This window comes from Hemicordylus capensis, chromosome 5, assembly GCF_027244095.1.
Source record: "Hemicordylus capensis ecotype Gifberg chromosome 5, rHemCap1.1.pri, whole genome shotgun sequence".
In the NCBI taxonomy this organism is placed as follows: Eukaryota; Metazoa; Chordata; class Lepidosauria; order Squamata; family Cordylidae; genus Hemicordylus; species Hemicordylus capensis.
The window spans coordinates 101,586,582-101,604,823 of record NC_069661.1 but is presented as its reverse complement, the minus strand read 5'-3'; the positions used below and the strand labels follow the sequence as shown (position 1 = coordinate 101,604,823).

Below are 18,242 nucleotides of genomic sequence, written 5' to 3'. Positions count from 1 at the left end.
AATTCCCCAGTTTTGTTATGTTCAACCACATCAACTTGCAGGATGTCTGTGTTTTTTGGTTTTTCTGTGTCTATGATGAGGAAATTCTCCCAACCTTTAGCTATTAGGAGCCCATGATGTAAGCCCTGTTCACTACCTGTTCACTAATGAAATTTCCCTGCACAGACAGCTTTTGACTCACAGATTTCTGTCAGGCCACATTTAAGGACATTTCTGTCCAAACAAATGTAAGGTTTGGTCAAGCCAAAGCTCTCCTATTAGCTATTGCTAATATACTTCTAATAACAGAAATTGCCAGGGGTATAGCTCTAATTGAGCAGATGTGTTCAAAGAATCTGGGCCCTCCAGCTCCTGAGGAGCCCCCAGCTCCACCCTTCCCTATTTTCTTCATTATCTCCCTCACTCTGAGGGGCTGTCGGGTAGTGGGGTGAACACAGGCCCCCCTCTCCCCTAGCTACGCCCCTGGAAATTGCACACTATAACACTCATATACATATCTGTAGGAATGACTCTATTCTAACACTCTAACACTCATACACATATTTAACACTCTATCACTCTAACACTTGTACACATATTTGTATGAATGAGACTACCTGTGTTCATTTTAAAGGTGAACCTAAATACAGGCCCTTAAGATGATAATCAAACATATAGAAAGTGTACTTCTGTACCTGTGTTCAGCATAATATGTGAATGACTGTAACTGCATACAGATCTGTACTTGTACACGTACACTGTACTCTTTATCCAAACACTGCACACTCGTAGAGGGTTGAACATAACGTGTGAATGGGCCTTCTGTCTCCCACTGTCTCCTTTTCCCTCCTGATGCTTGGAGGGAAGGGGGCCAGTGGAAGTGCGGGATGGAGAGAGCTGCCCCTGTTGCTGGTTTGAAGGCAGAGCTAGCATCCAGCACTGGAGAGCTCAGTGGCCCCTGGCAGCTGTTCCATGCTTACTTCTGCTGGGCATGCCTGTAAGCAGTTAGCGGCTGCAACAAATTCTGCAAGAGGAAGCATGGAGAAATTTAAGATGGTGACTAGAAGTGTACACAGTACTCCAAAATGTTGCCCTCACCATAGATTTGTATAAGGGCATTATAATATTAACATTTTTATTTGTAATCCCCTTCCTAATGATCCCTAGCATGGAATTTGCCTTTTTCACAGCTGCTGGTGATTGAATTGACACTTTCAACTAGCTGTCCACCACAGCCCCAAGATCCCTCTCCTTGTCAGTCACTGACAGCTCAGACCCCATCAGTGTATAGGTGAAGTTGGGTTTTTTTGCCCCAATATGCATCACTTTACACTTGCTAACATTGAACTGCATTTGCCATTTTGTCACCCACTCACCCAGTTTGAAGAGATTTTTTTGGAGCTCCTCACAATCTGTTTTGTATTTCTCTACACTAAATAGTTCAATGTCATCTGCATATTTATCCACTTCATTGGTTACCTCAACTTCTAGATTATTTATGAACAAGTTAAAGAGCAATTTTTTTCCTTAAGTTAGTTTCCAGTCCTCTGGTACAAAGCCTGATTGCAGAGACAAGTTACACATTTTTGCTAGGAGATCAGCAATTTCACATTTGAGTTCCTGCAGAACTCTTGGGTACTTGCCATTTGGTGCTTGCAATTTGTTGATTTTTAGTTTTACAAGACAGTTTACAACATCCTCTCTCATCACCTCAAACTGGCCCAGATCTACAGCCTCCAAGCCTGAAGAGCTCAGTTCCAGAGTGGGTATATATTCACTATCCTCCACCGTAAAGACAGATTCAATGAGCTCATTAAGCTTCTCAGCAATCTCTTATCCTCCTTAATAATCCTCCAATAATAATAATAATAATTTTACGCTTTCATAATCTAAGGGTCCAACTGCCTCCCTGGCATGTTTTCTGCTTCTTATATATTAAAAATTGTTTTTGTTATTCCCATTGACACTTCTAGCTATATGCTCCTCACAGTCTTTTTTACATCCCTTATTGTCTCCTTGCATTTCTTTTGCCAGAGTTTATGTTTCTTTCTGTTCTCTTCATTTGGGAAGGATTTCCATTTTCTGAATGAAGTCTTCTTCCCTTTTATAGCTTACCTGACTCTACTTGTTAGCCACACTGGTATCCTCCTGAACTTGGTGGTATTTTCTCCTCCTTTCTTTACATTCCAACTGAACTTCTATTATTGTGGTTTTAAATAAGTTCCATGCTTTCTGGAGTAACTTTCCCTTTTAGCTTCCTTTTTACCAATCCCTTCATTTTTGAGAAGTTTCCTCTTCTGAAGTCTAATGCATCCGTGTTGGACTTCCTCGGCAATATTCCACTCGTATATAAGCTGAACTGGATCATACTATAGTTACTGTTCCCCAATGGTTCTCTCTTTGATGTCTTTCTGATTTGCTTCTCCACCTCTAGGTCACTCTCAGCATTTTGATCTGGATGGCAATAGCACATCCCTAGTAACACATTTCCTTTCAGTTCTTGTATTGTCACCCATAATGATTCTGTGGAGGACTCTGGTCCTCCTAGGTTTTCTTGCTTGTTGGATTCTATCCCTTTTTAATATACATTGCTACTCTACCCTTCATTGGCAACTGATACCTGGGCCTTTAAGCCAACAGAAGCTCTTCATCTCTTGCTTCCATTGACTTCTTTCCCCTCCTGATGGAGGGGAGGAAAGTAAGAGACGGAAAGAGCTGTCACTGCTGTTGGCTTAAAGGCATAGGCTCCATACTGCTCCATACTTCCTCCTGCTGGGTGTGCTGTGCAAACAGCCGGCAGCTGCAATGGACCCAGTGAGGAAGAGTCTGGTGCCTGGGCATAGGAGGTAGGAATGGGGCAGGAACAGCAAGAATTTAAGCAGTGTTAGCACTGGTTGCTGCCCAGAGGCAGCAACTGGGACATAGACATGTGGTGGTGGAAGGTGGTTGGGACACATTCTCCATCCTCAAAAACCCCACAAAAGCACCACAAGATGATCATTCAGCTTGCCTCACGGGGGAGCTGTCTCTATGTGTAACTTTTAACATCAGTGGTCACTCATTGTCAGTGCTTTTCCTCACTCGCTCGCTCCCTCTCTCACCACTTTCTCCCATTTCTTTCCCTCCGCCTTCCTCTCTCCAAACTTCCAAGGTTATTGGCTGTGCCTTCAGTGGCATAGGGACGGCATAGGTAGCCCGTGTTCTCACAGGCAACCCCGCCCCCCGCTGGCAGCAGCACACTCCATGACCTTGGGGCCCCCAGGGAGGCTGTCTTGCCCCACCACTCAGCTGTTTCCTGCCCATGTGCAGAGGTCATTTGAGTGGTCAGCATGGCAGCCAAGTGCCATACCAACCACTCAAATGGACTCTGCACATGTGTAGAAGCCAGTTGAACGTAGGGGGCAGGGCAGCCTTTCTGCAGTCTGCTGGGTTAGGGGGCATGCTGCTGTGGGGGTAGGGGCTGCTAGGTGCCCATAGTGAAGTGAGGAGAAGGGGCAAGTAAGTCAGCCCCAGAAATGAGAGAGGCGACCTTGGTGGCAGAGTGGCAGGGTGGGTTCTTGGGACCCATTTACCCTATTTCAGCTCTGCTGCTATGTGTCTTGTGGATTGATAGGAGGAGGAGAACCTCCTTTCAGAACCTCAGTTTGAAAATTCAGTGCTTGCAAAGTATATGTATGCTCTAATCTTCAGGAATAGTTTTGGGTTCTGAGGGGAAGTCCAGGATTTCCTCCTAAAATTAACATTGTTGGATATGCCTTGTCGTCCCTGCCTAGAACCCAAACGCCTTCCTTTAGTAGCAGCTTGCAGGGGCTCTGTGCCCATCTACACACTCTGTTACCAGTTAGCAATATACTCGTGTTAATAGATATTATGCATTTGCCTTCCAGAAAATGTATGTGAAACACTTTGGTCACTCTAAAGCAGGGGAGTCAAACGGTGGCCCTCCGGCGGTTGTTGGCCTACAACTCCCATCATCCCCAGTCACAGTGGCCAGTAGTCAGGGATGATGGGAGTTTAGGCCAGCAGCTAGAGGGCCACAGTTTGACACTGTTTATATTTGTTCTGAAGTGCTATATAAAAAGCTGATTATTATTCAGAAAGTATGAGCAAATCTTTCAGTCACCTGCCTTTGCTTCAAAAGATGATCCAAGACAGGGACTTGATTGCCTTTCCCCCCACCCCCACCCCCATTTGTCTTACAGCCATACTGTGAACATTTTATAGTTCTTGCTGGTAGAATTCTTTTCTGACTTGGATGGCAAAGACTGAGCTACAAAATGTGTTCATACATCTAGATTTATAAAAGCCTAGTCTTGTTTCAGATGTCTGTGAGCAAGTCTGTCTGCCCACCTCCTCCTCCTCCTGAACCACTTCACCAGCGCAAGAAAGAGAGGGACCATCACAAAGCTGAGATGGATAGGAAGGTAATCCACTGTGTTTAGACTGTGTATGGGAAATCTATGACCTTTCACCAAAGAAATATCTCCCCATATGCTTCAGTCCTATTGGAAGACCAGGGAAGGGGGAAAGGAAAATTGTGATATTAGCAGCTTGCAGGCCGGTAATCCCATTTCATCTCACTATTTTATTTTATTTATTTTGGGCAGTTGTGCCCTCAACAGCCAGGACACTGAACTTCTCCCTTTGACTTCTCTCCTGTTTTTGTGTGAAAAACTTGGGAACACAATGCCAGGTTGGCTCATGCTGCAGATTTCTATCATTACTGTCATTTGATGAACACTTTGCTAGTTTATTTTAGTGACTGAGTAGGACTGCACTGAAACAGAAATGCACTTCCATTGCAGTACAGTCATATACAGAGTTAAAGCAAAAGACCACATTACTTCACTGTCATTCTTGCTGACCATTCTGTTCACCTAAGAGCAATCCAGAGCCCAGGAGTGTATCTTGCCATACAACCTATGTAGCAAGGGTGTAGGGACTATGGAGCAAGGGGGACAAGAAGGCAGGGAAAGGAGTTCCCAGTCCATGATTCCATGAACCGTTGACTGAGAAAGGTCTGCCAGGGCTGACGGGCCCATCCTTGGCATTGGCCCCATCTCCTTATTTCTAATGTCAGACGTGGGGGCATGACTTGGGGGAACGCTTCACACAGGCAGTTACAAAGCCCAAGGGGTGTGGGAGCCACTGGAGGACTTTGACCTCCAGCCGCAGCCAAGCTCCTTATGCCCCTGCTATGTGGCAACTCCAGAATGAATTATGGGCTCTATGTGGGGCTGCCTCTGAGGAGTATCCAGAAACTTTAGTTGGTCCAGAATGGGCTGGCCTCTTGTTTGGGACCAGCTGAAAGACTCATATAAACACCACCTACTCTTAAGAAATTTCACTGGTTACTAATATGTTCTCAGATTCAATTCAGCATGTCACCATTCACATTCAAGGCACTAAATCTGGTCTGAAGGAACATTTCCTCCAATTTACTCTCACTTGTGCCTTGAGACTGGCAGAGGAGGCTTCGAGTGGTAGCTTGGCAGATGTGGCAGATTAGCGGGGATGCCTCTGTGCCTCTCAGCTGCCTCTGCCTGTTACCTCTGCCTGCCTCCAATGGGTAGCCTCCACCTGTGGCACTTCCGTTTATAAAGTCCGGTGGTGTACCAACCACAGCCACCACCACTGCTGCTGCTGCTCCTCCTCACTGGATTTTAAAATGCCAGAGAGGAATGAGTAGAGCCGAACAAGAACTGTGCGGAAGAGAAGAGAGTTGTGGCCTAGAGCATCTCCCAGGAGACACTCTAGACCACTACTATACTCTTCTCCTCACACCAGGGGCGTAATTATAATAGGGCAAGGGGAGACATTTGTCTGGGGGCCCACTGCCTTGCCCCCCCCCAGAGGCAAGTCACATGACTGACTCCCCCAGCTGCGCACCTGCTCGGGCTTCCTTCAGTTGTATTCATCTTCCAAAATTGATGTGGGTGTTAAGACCTGGGGCTATCAGAACAGCATGTCTTTCTCTAGTACCATTAAATTGCATTGTCCACAATTTAAAAACCATTTTAAAAATAATTTAGGATGATGTTCTATTGTGGTACACACACACACACACACACACACACACACACACACACACACACAGAGAGAGAGCTTTTTGTTACCACTATTCAGCTTCATTTCAGATTTCTTTACTTCATGAGCTGAGCTTCAGTGAGGGGGGGCATTTTAAAATCTTGTCTACCTTGCTACGCCCCTGCCTTGCTACTACTTCTTCCACTCCGTTAGTTCCCTTTTGATTGGTAGCAGAAGGAGGGAGAGCAGCTGGCACCAACAGGACTGTGCCCACCAGGGAAAGGGAAGGGAAGGGAAGGGAAGGGTACACAGTCCAGGAAGGGAAGGTGGGGATAGGAGGCATGCATTGCTGAGCAGCATTTGTCACAGCAAGGCATTGCATGGGGGTGGGTGGGTAGGTGCCACTGCATTGCCTCAGGTGCTCAGGGGACTTGAGCCAACCCTGTTGGCAAGTGATGATGTCTGGCAATTCTGGATTAAGAAAAAAATCCAGTCCAAAGAAAAATAGAATTGAGGCCAGGAAACAAGAGTGGAAGTTTAGCAAGCACTGAAAGGAGGAGTTAAAATTCCATCCATATTGGAAATCATCTGTTTACTCTATATTTAACTTGCATATTCTGCTTGGCCATCACTGTTTCAGGTAACTGATACCCTTCCAAAAGAGAAGACTTTTGTTTGATTGGAAGTTGGTGGCTGGGATAGGTAGCACCACAGAGGGCAAATGGGTTGGAGGGCCATTTTCAGTTTGGACAGTTAGAACTGCCTATGGCAGAACTGCCCAATATCACCTAATTATTATATTAGACACTTTGAGTGCTGATTAAAGTTATACTAAGCAGGGTAGCAATGTAATAAACAAAAATGCTTCTTCATGGACTGTAACTCAGCATTATACAGAGCAGGATCTTGCTGTTAGTGGAATCCTATGGGCTGCTTAGTATCCACTGAAATAAATGGAATAATTAATGCTGCTGCTGCTGCTAGTACTAATGGGTAACATAATGCACAACATTATGTATCCCAGGGCTATTGTGGACTTCTAAGGCATCCCCAACACTATTCCGAAGCAGCAGTTTCAGAAGCACCATTTCTGTAGGTTTCCCCATTGCTGCATATTGGGAAACCGGTAGAAGTGCTGCTTCCATAGCTGCTGCTTCTGAACAGCATTGGGGCAGCCTTAGAAGTCTGCAGTAGCCCGGGGGTGCAGCGATATGGAGCTGTAACATTGCACATCATGTTATCCACTAATAATCATAAAAAACCAGCTTTTCAAAAAGGACGTTCTCAAAGCAGTTTACAGAGCATAATGAAAAAGAAAATGGTTTAACCTGCACCGGATGTACTGTATGAAGGGATCTGAAGTTATCTATGCCTGTGTAACAGAGATGCAGCAGGAAAATCTTGAAAGACACATTATTTGGTGAATGAATGAATGAAAAAGAAGAGAGAGAGAGAGAGAGAGAGAGAGAGAGAGAGAGAGAGAGAGAGAGAGATATCTCCCATCCTCTTTCATCCCACAGGGACAGAGGCTAAGGGGCTACTCATGTTTCAAGGCTGCCAGCTATTGCTCTGAAAACAATCCTTTTAGGAAAGAGCCTGACATCCTTGTTTGTGGCCATTTCTACTTGTGTGCGCGACAGCTACTATTTACTTGTCCACTGAAATAAACACTAGACGGCAGAGCTAGGCCTCCTAGCTACACTTGCAAGAGTGGCAGTCTCAGCCGGCAAAAGTGACAGTACTATTTTGGACCATGGACATCCCATGCATGTTATTAAAATGGACAAGAGGCACTGAAGCATTCTGCAAGCCACTGCTCCCCTGCCAGCTCCAAGCACTGAGCAGCTCAATCGTAGCGTTGCAGGGGCCATGCCGTTTTGAGAGTCAGCTGTTTCATAGCAGCTCCACTGTGACACAGAAGACCTTTTTGCTGCAGAGCAGCTGCGTTTCAAGAGCGCTTCGGTGCCCCACAGCAGGTGGCTTTTCACATCACTTTCATAACCAATTTCTTTCTAATTCAAGGTGCTGGTTATGACCTCTAAAGCCCTAAATGGTTTAGGCTCAGGGTACCTGAGGGACTGCCTTTCTCCATATGCCCGTTCACCAAGGTCATCTAGAGAGGCTCTGTTCCGGATCCTGCCACCTGCTGAGGTGAGGCTTGTGAGCATCTAGTAGAGGGCTTTCATAGTTGCCACACCCCTGTTGTGGAATACCCCCCCCTCCGGCTCATTTCTGCTGTTTTGTTTGTAATGTTGGTATTTGTGTTTTAAAAAATTGTAATAGCTCATAGTTAATTTGTGCACCACTTTGAGTGCCTCTTTGTAGAAAGCTGACATACAAAGAGAAACAAACAAACAAATAGCCAATTGTTTGCTGAATGTGTGGCGGGGTGGGGGTTGGGGTGAGGGCAAAATTACATTTCTAGATCACTTGTAAACCCAGAATGGCTATACTAGAGTGTGAGGGCCAGTATGTACAGTATGTTACTTCTGTGGCATGGGCACCACCTCTACTTGGACTTGAAAGACCTGGGCTGATATACCTCAGATCCTATGAGATATGTTCCCTGTTAGCCCTTCAAAGAGAAAGAGGCTACATTCAGATGTAATGCAGAACCATGGGTCCAATGGACTCATGGTTCTGCCCTCCCTCCCCCTGCTCTCCCATCCGCATTCATACGTTCAGGAGATGTGCCTCTCTGCAGTCAGTGAGACTGCAGAGAGGTGGGAGAGCTGGCTATGCCGGCTTCCTTCTTAACAGAAGGATAGCCTGCACAGCCAGTCGAGCTGGAGTGATGGAGGAGCTTCTTCCCTTAATTCCGGCTCCATGGGGACGAAACTGCGGTGCCAGTGCTTGGATGTAATGCTGGGGCCACAGAAATTCAGTTTGCAGTGGTGAAACTCTGCTCTGACTGAAGGTTCAGAATGGAATTTGGGGAGGGAAACTGCAGGTCCCTTTCTGTCGCAAACTCTATTTCCTTGAATTTCGATGTACTGGTGCGGAAACCAGAGGTGAAGGGACCTTCATTTTCCTGTTATGTTTGAATTTGCCCATAGTTTACTACCACCTCCCTGTCATGTATAATGCAAAATTACTGCCTGTAAAGCTGGACTTTGGGCTGTTGAGCTCTAAGCTTAGTGGTAGGGCATCCTTTGGGCTCCACATTTGGAAAAATAATAATCTTTTTTTGGTAACAAAGGATCAAATTCTGGGGGATCAAATTCTCTGAAAGAGCAACATCCCCCTAGAGGTTGGGTGGGTGGAAATACCCATCTCTGTGAAATCACAATCCTTTCCCATCTCTAGGCCAAGAGAAAGTGAGAAACTGCAATGGGGTAAAGGACTGCAGTATTGTCTCCAAAATATAATGGAGTGGAGTGCAATGTATGTACCAAAGTGGATCCCAATGTTTATCATGTTATTCCAGTAGCTAGCTGAATATGTTAAGGCAACTTGTGGTATATTTACTTTGGTCCTGCATTGTTGTGAGCCGGGCGTGGTGACACAAGTCTGTAATCCCAGCTACTGGGGGAGGTTGAGGCCGGCAGATCACTTGAGCTCAGGAGTTCTGGACTGCAGTGGACTATACCAGTGGGGTGCTGGCACTAATTTCAGCATTGCTGTGAATGGTGCTCAGAGGGGCTGACACTGGTGCATCTACAATGGCATTCTGTACTTGGTCCATGGTAATTGTATGGCAATTTGATTGCAAAATGCTATTAGCAAATATTAGCAAATACAGGACTTAGCCCCTGTGCACTTTTGAAAGAGCATATATTCAGGAGAGTTACCCCTGCTGAGCAAAGAGTCACCTTTTCAAGTGCTGGTTCTCTTATATTTAGCAGGGGGAGAGCAACCGGCCCTATCCAACCCCAGCACAGCATCCCTCCAGTGGCTGTTGCTGGTATCTGCCTTGCATTTCTTTTTGGATTGTGAGCCCTCTGGGGACAGGTGACCATTTTCTTTATGTATTATTGATTTTTCTATGTAAACCGCTTTGAGAACTTTGGTTGAAGAGCGGTATATAAATATTTGTAGTAGTAGTGGCAGGATAAAAACATGGAATAACGAAACCCCAAACAGAATTATAACCTGTGATTATTTATAAGGATTTACAGAGAATTGGATGGGTGGCAGTGTGACGGGCGGGGGCACTGAATGTACAGCCCAGCTGCTACCATTGCATCTCAGCAAAGAAGGGATAGGCCCCAGCTCTTACTAGAGACCATTTCTTGGTGGCAGCAAAGGCAGGGATTGGGTGGGGGCTGCACTGACCTACATAATACAAGCTCTGTGCCTAGACAATGAGGCAGGTCTCACGATCCGTGAGATCTGCTTTCTGCAAAACTGTGGGGAGAGTGGGCTAAGCAGATGATTGAGCAGGGAGCCCTGGGCGGCCGGATTGGCCGCCTACATGGTTGCTGGCTCAGTGACAGAGCCGGTGGGGGTTGGGGGGAGCAGGGGCCGCGTGGCCCCCAGAAGCCCCAGCATGCCCTGCACGAGCACACAGGGCATACTGTGGAGACCCCCGGAGCCGGGAAGTGGCTTTTCGCCTCCCAGTTGGGGATCTACTCACGAGTAGCCATGGCGCGGAGCTGCGCCATGGCTACTCATGAGCAGATAGCCGGGGTTTGCGGAGCACTCACTCCGCAAACCCGGGCTAAGGGGCGGGCTACTTAAGTGGGTTAGCCACTCAAGAACCACTGGGATCGAGCCCAGTGGTTCTTATGATTAACAAAAATCGGGCTAGGCTCTCCTAGCCCGATTTTTGTAAATTGTGAGAATAGCCCCTATGGCTAGCATGAGTCAATGAGGTCTTTGGCCTGCTCCCCGGATGGATGGGGAAGAGGTCTTGCAGTAGTGAGCATGAATTGTCCCCTTTGCTAAGCAGGGTCTAGCCTGGCTTGTATCATATGTGAGCACTGCCTACTGTAAGATATTCCCTTTAGGGTATGGGGCTGTAGTTCAGTGGTAGGACATCAGTTTTGCATGCAGAAGGTCCCAGGTTCACTCCCTGGCATCTCCAGGTAGGATTGGGAGAGACTTCTGCTAGGACCTTGAGAGAGACTTGGGAGAGATGTGGTAGGACCTTGGGATTGGGAGAGACTTGGTAAAACCTTGGAGAGCCACTGTGAGTCAGTATAGATAATACTAAGTTAGATGGACCAATAGTTTGACTCAGAATACAGCAGCTTCCTATGTTCCTTTGATGATGCTGTCTGGCTGTGGAACCCACCCCCTGCTTTTGCTGCCACTAAGTGATGCCTTCTGGTAAGGGCAAGGTAATCTCCCCCCTTGGTCATCATGAGAGGTGACAAGATGGCGAGGCTGTTCCAATGATCAGACGAAATAGGGCTAGGAGAGCCTAGCTCGATTTTGCCTGACAGTCTGAACCACTGGGCTAGCACCACTGGTGGCCTCCAGGCGGTTAAACCGCTAAAGTAACCCTCCCCTTAAACCGGGTTTGCGGAGGGAGCACTCTGCAAACCCATTTTTTTTGCTCATGAGTTGCCATTGTGAAGCTCAGCACCACGGCTACTCATGAGTAGACCCCCAACCAGGAGTCTGAAAAGCAGCCTCTCGGCTCGGGGATCTCTCCAGCATGCCCTGCACACTCACGCAGGGCATGCTGGAGATTCCAGGGCCACGCTAAGCCCACTCTCCCCGTAAACCCCCTAGAGGCTTTTCACACAAATCGTGTGAAGAGCCTCGGTGTGTTTAGCCCTTCACATACCATTGCCATAGGCCAGTATACATGTTATGGCCACCTTGTGGCAGCTGATTTAAATCTCTCCATGGGTGGCTGTTACCACATGGTGAGGTTTTCAAGTACAGACTGGATAATTTTCCTCCTGCCCCTTCCTTTAATGTCTTTTACAGTGAAGTGGGGAAAAACAACCAATGCACACAGTTCATGGTGTGACTGACCACCAGGTAGAGCAATCTGATGTAGCCTCCCAATGGCACCTCAATGTATTAATCAGGCCCTTTCTCAGTGGTAGAGGAGTACACATGCTTGCATGTACAAGGTCCCGGGTTCAGTCTGTGGGAAATGGAGACCCCAGTGTTTCCCACCTCAATCAGTGAAGCAGAAAAATGTTGGGAACTCTGTTTTCCATGTTTCCGAAAGCTACATCCACTTCTGGGCATGCTCAGAGGAATCTAGACATGTCCAGGCCTAAGTGATGAAGCCCTCCATATCAGTCCTCCCTGCTCCCTTTCCTTCCTGAGAGTAAGTTTTGGGAAGGGGGTTGATTGATGGTAGGGAGTACTGTCTACCAGTGGAGAGCGCTGGTGTCAGGGCAAGCCAATAGAAGCTGAGCCTGGACTTTGGAAATGCTTGGCCTTGGCTATATCATTGCTTTCCAAACTGAATTCCAAAACTGAAGGATGCTAAAATATAGATCATAAAAATTATGGTAAGGAACACCAGATTTATTCAAAAGTATGCATATTTTAACATAACTCTTTTTGCTATTTTGGTTTTCACCCAAACTATACCAAAAAAGGATCACCAATGGTTAACTATTAAGGAAAAATAAAATGTGTGTCATCAAATTCTTATATTGGAGTATAACACTCTCTATGAAAACAGATGACACAACTTACCACCTACATAATAAACATCTTAAAAAGCTAACCTAATGTTGATGTCAAGAATAATAAGGCATGCAGTCTGAGGCTCACAGAAAGAGGAAGCACAGGGCCAAGAGTTGTGCTCCACTGTAGCCTGGTGTAGGGCGGATCTTTTTCTTCTTTTAAAAACGGGATGGCTTCTTAAAATGGCGTTAAGCCACTGTGGACATCCTGGAAAGGCAGGATCTAAATATTCCAGAAAATAAATAGCCATGACTGGTTTGACTGCACAAGCAACCAACGTGACAATGTTTTTAAGGGTGCCCAATAAAATGGTTCAGTTTGAGAAGTGAATGCCAGGATCTCTTGCAGTGTTAATGACAATGCACATGCCCACTTGTGAGCCGAGAATTGTGCCTCTGCATTCTTCCTTGCTACACAGCAAAAGCTCATGGGGCATGCATCTCAAATTGCAGAGTGCAACTAGTTAGGGTGGCAAAATATTTTGGCCTAGTCTCAGGAGCAGCATTGTTGGCAGGAAAAGACCATTTTTCCTCATGTCACTACTGGGATCAGTTTCAGATTTTGTTCCTGTGAAAAACCCGTTAGCATGGCAACTCAGTGAAAGAGGTTATTGAGAAGCAAGAATAATTGCAAACTGATTTTTTCTCCTTTAAACAATCTCCCATCTTTATGTGGCTGGGGAGAGAGACTGTCCAGTTGCATGAAATATTCCAATACTGGCCCAAGACATTTTGCAGCTGTAGTGTGCCATCTGAGAAGTGAGCTCTGTAATCCTTTGCAAAGTTACAATGGCTACTGGGGGAAAGCAGACTGCATGCAGCTGTGCATGACTGATGGTTGCTCATGCAATCAGAACACCTTGTATGCTGATTGTTCAGTTCGCTTTCCAAACCAATATAAATCTAATTGAAATAAATTCAAAGGGAATGGCTTTCCTCCTGATTTCAGAGACTGATATTCAGACTAATGGTACACTGACTCTACAGGGAAGGGGTGATTTTCACCTATCTCCCTTTTCTTCTGACCTCCACTGTGCCTTTTGAAAATATGTTCTTGAGGGTTGTGCAGCCTTTGCAGAATATTTTCAGGAGGCACAGTGGACATCGTGGTGGTGGTGGTGGTGAGTTTGCTGAAAATTGCCCCTGCCCCATAGCACCAGTGTAGCATTAGAAGTCAGAAAGAGGATTCCCCCCACCGCCTTCTGGAGTGAATATTAAACAATAATAATGTTATATCCACCCCGCCCCCCATAGGTATCTTCAGTTCTGGAATATGGCCGCATAGTAATTTACACAACCAGTCTTCGAGTGGTGAGAACGACTTTTGAAAGATGTGAGCTGGTTCGAAAGATCTTCCAAAACCACCGAGTAAAATTTGAAGAGAAGAACATTGCACTGAATGGCGACTATGGAAAAGAACTAGATGAAAGATGCAGAAGAGTATGTGAGACCCCATCACTACCAGTAGTGTTTATTGAAGGCCAGTATCTGGGGGTAAGTACAACATGCATGTCAGTCAGACTTTTACAATGCAGATTTGAATCTGTATTCAAATTCAAATCATTGTAGATTTGAATCTACAATGCAGATTTGAATGCCAATAAAATGTGATATGGGCACAAAAGTGGGCAATTTCCGTGTTAGTGACTGCCACTGTTTAACATTAATCATCATCATAATGGCTGACATCCTGACTAAATTTTTTTGAGGAAGTCCTGTTGAATTTGTAAGGACGATAGGCATACCTATCTTGTCCTTTTAATTTCAGTGGGACTTCCTTGAGTAAATTTAGTCAGGCTGTCGGCCATAATCCACAAGAATAATTTAAACAAAAATTCCAATTAAAAGTAATCAAAAACAAAGAGAGAAATTGTTTATGTCTGTGTCTGTGCATGTATTTGTCTTCCTACTTACCTTCTCACATACAGAGGTACACCTAGGTAATTTTGGAGCCCCTCCACTGCAAGTTAAGCATCATCTCCCTAAACACACACACACACCGTGACACACAGAGTATTTTTAACACATGGGTTCTTGAGGGCACAAAGAGCAACTGAACTCTCAAGAATGTAAGAATATAAAAAAGGTATATTTATGCAAATACGCATTAGCAGAAACATTTCAACACGCAACTTAACATATTCCCATCCCACATATTTCTTTCCCCACTCCCCACCCTCTGTCTCTAAAGCAGAGGTCATGCTCAGCCACCAGGTGCAGGTCACAGTTATGCTCACCCACCCGGCGCAATGTGGGCCAGTGGCATGGCGACCACATCACCTGGGACAGACTAAAGAGAATTTGGGGGCTGCCAAGGGGTGGAGGCCCTGGACTTCCGCCCAGAAGTCAAGGGGCAAGAGCGCCTCTGTTCACATAACATGCACACCTATGTGTATAGAATTTATGAGATATGAAATTTTTCCATAACATTTTTTTAATATATAAAGATGCCCGGACTTCACTGACGCACTTACTGACAAAGGTATCACATGCCAAGGAACTTCCACAATGCATGGAAAGCTGACATTTGGGCCAGATTGGGCAATAAAATAAATAAATACATCTGCCAGCCCTTAATGGTGTATGGCGGAGAAGCATTGTCATGTGTGCCCTGCACACTTTGCACACCATCCTGCTGTTGGCTAATCACACGACAGAGAGTGATTAACCACCCTACCTTTCAAAGTGTGCATTAAATACAACTTTAAAGTTGAATACTACCATGCCCTAAGGGTGACGGTGGAATGGTTCACCAGATGTGGGTGGAGACATGTCTGCCATGCTTCTCTCCCATGTAACTGAGCGGTCATGTGGACATATTGTATGAATCATCCCATGTAAGCCAACAGATCTTGAGTACTAGAATTGTCTGAAATGGGGCATTAAAAATTGAAACAGGAACTATGCCATATAACTATGGCCTGTACACCAGAATGGAACAAACTAAGGCACAGACAATACTGTCCTGTATACTGTGGACATTCCCCCTTTATGTCTCTGAAGTGGCCTCAAATTAAGGGGAAAGGGATTTGTAATGGCAGCCAGGAAAGTGAGCCTAACAATGTATTGTCACACTTGTGTGAAGACCTCCCTTTTATATGCTTTGACAATCTCTGGACTGGGAAAGAGGGATTTCTAGTAGTAGTCAGGAGTAGGGTTGCGTGTTTTATATTTTTTCTGTCTTGATTTGAACCAAATCAGAATCAACCCCATTTTGTATTTTGTCCAAAATTAAGCCTTCCGAATCACTCCAGTTTTGTTTTGTATCCAAATTAATCCAAATCTGAATCCGAATTAATTCAGATTAAAAAACGGGCCACATGGTCAAGAGTGGGTGGGGGATATAGTGCCAATGAGTGGAAGCTACCACAAAAAATTCATAGGAATTGGGCAAACTGCTGATTTTTGGTGAATTGCTGAAGTTTGCGCATCTTTCAGATTTTCCCCATAGTGTATGATGGAGGTTTCAGGAAAAGTATAGTTTCACATGGGGGGGGGGGAGGGGTGGCCCAGAGTGGAGTGTGGTTGGTGGTAGTGCCCAGTTGATACAAGGAAGCTACCACAATTTTTTCAGAGGAATTTGGCAAAGGGCTGATTTTTAAAGAATTAATGAAGTTACGCGTAGGGTATAATGGAGGTTTCTGCAGTCCCATAACTCCACTTGAGGGGCACTGTGGTGGCCCAGAGCAAGTGGCGGTGTAGTGCACATAGAGTGCCAACCACCCACATGGGTTTCCAACCCATGAAGTACAGGGTTTTGTTGTCCTAGAGGTGTTCTAAGAGTAGATTCTCTAGTAGCATATGAGAGTGGATTCATGGTTTTTCATTAAAAATCTCATTTGCTACCAGAGAATCTCAACTCAACACCTCAGAAACAACAAAGCCCAGTACCCCAATGGGTTAGCAATCCAGGGTGGTGGTGGTTGGCACCCTCTGTGCACTACACCACCACTTGCTTTGGGCCATCCCAGTGCCCCCCAGGTGGAGTTACGGGGCTGCTGAAACCTCCATTATTCCCTATGGGGAAAAAATCTTAAAGATGAGTAAACCTCAAAAATTCCTAAGAAATCAGTCCTTTGCCCTATTTGGAATCTGATTGCACCACCCTTGGGGCACTGCCACCCAACCCACTGTTTTGCCCCTGAAGCCCCACATAAACAAGTTGAAAGAGTGAAGAGAATGATGAACAACAACGACACTTAATTTTTTGGCACAGTTATTTGAGAATTTTGCAGCTGGTGTGAGCCTGTCCCTGTGGCACTAGCACAGCAGCACAACCCATTTGTGGATTCAAGCAATCTTTCAATAAAAAACACTCCCTCTCGATGGAACAGTAACCACAGGTCATTTGAGATAGCAAGATAGACCAATGAGCCAGCATGGTGTAGTGTTTAGTGCTGGACTAGGACCGGGGAGACCCGAGTTCAAATCCCCGTTCAGCCATGATACTAGCTGGGTGACTCAGGGCCAGTCACTTCTCTCAGCCTAACCTACTTTACAGGGTTATTGTGAGGAGAAACCTAAGTATGCAGTACACCGCTCTGGGCTCCTTGGAGGAAGAGCAGGATAGAAAATGTAAAAAATAAAATAAAACTGCCTTGATACTATGGAACAGCTTCAAATGTTCATTTAACTGAAGTGGAGTGAGCCGTAGCCCAAACAAATCAGCCTACTGTTCAGAATTGTTGAGATTTATCATCACTGCATTTAAGAACGTGCAAAACCATGGATCATGGTTACAAGAGAGAGAAGCAACTAAGATTCCTGGGGATGTCAATAAATTGACAGGGATATTCCCCACCCCCTCCTTTTGTCTCCTGTAGTCCCATGTGGATGACCTGCCCCTGCAATGGCAAAAGTTGTGAACCACTGGCTTAGACATCGTGTCCCACCCAATTACATTGTGGCCTAAATTACATTAGACTGCTCAGCTTGGGCAACAAAACCTAGACACCACTATAACTCATAAAAATCAGAAGAAAAACAAAATAGCTCTTTAAAAGACCCCTGAACAAGTCAAGAGACTCTTTCTAAACCTTTGGAAAGAAAAACTTGTGTAATTGCAGAACTTTCCTAACCAGCTTCTCGAAAAGCTTCTCCACACAACTTATATCATGGCTTTTAGGAAGAGCTTTGGAACTGCATTGAGCTCCCAAAGATATTTGGGTATTTCTGTCTTAAAATGCTGTCTTCTAAATCCCTTTGCAAGGTCAGTTTGCATTTCAATCACACTGAATACAACACATACTTAACTAAACCATTCAAGCTCAAAACCTTTTTGCATATCTTATCTTCTGCTAATCACTCAGTGCCTCAGCTGGAGTGGAGAGAGTCAGAGAAGTCAATTTTAATTGCAATGCTTTTCCGAAGAACAAAGCATTCTGTCCGAAACACAGTCATTTTGATTTGGAAACAAAAATCTCTGTTTTTTTAATTCTTGTTTTTGTTTTGGTTACAAAACCTCTGAAATTGCCATTTTCGGGCACAAAACATTTTGTACCCAAATCAAAATGCACAAGCCTAGTCAAAACCAGAACAGCAGTAAAAACCATTAGAAGAAATCAGCAGAAAACAAGAGTCAGCAAAAGACTGGGGAAACCATCATCAGGAAAAGAGGGCTCAGCTCCCAGTGAAGCA

General features: G+C 45.3%; 1 protein-coding gene across 6 annotated transcripts in view; it reads left to right on the top strand.

The window, feature by feature from the left end:
- The window catches only part of GRXCR1 (glutaredoxin and cysteine rich domain containing 1), a 75,766-nt gene that overhangs the window by 43,323 nt on the left and 14,201 nt on the right, over positions 1 to 18,242 (top strand). For 5 of the 6 annotated variants that reach the window (XR_008307573.1, XR_008307575.1, XR_008307574.1 and 2 more), the window contains exons 2-4: positions 4,302 to 4,403; positions 8,029 to 8,157; positions 13,860 to 14,099. Coding sequence is in view for 2 of the 6 variants with exons in the window: in XM_053251442.1 (XP_053107417.1) it covers positions 4,302 to 4,403; positions 8,029 to 8,157; positions 13,860 to 14,099 (471 nt within the window). In the remaining 4 variants the exon portion in view is untranslated. The remainder of the gene's footprint in view (positions 1 to 4,301; positions 4,404 to 8,028; positions 8,158 to 13,859; positions 14,100 to 18,242) is intronic. The other variant, XM_053251443.1, reaches the window with a different exon arrangement.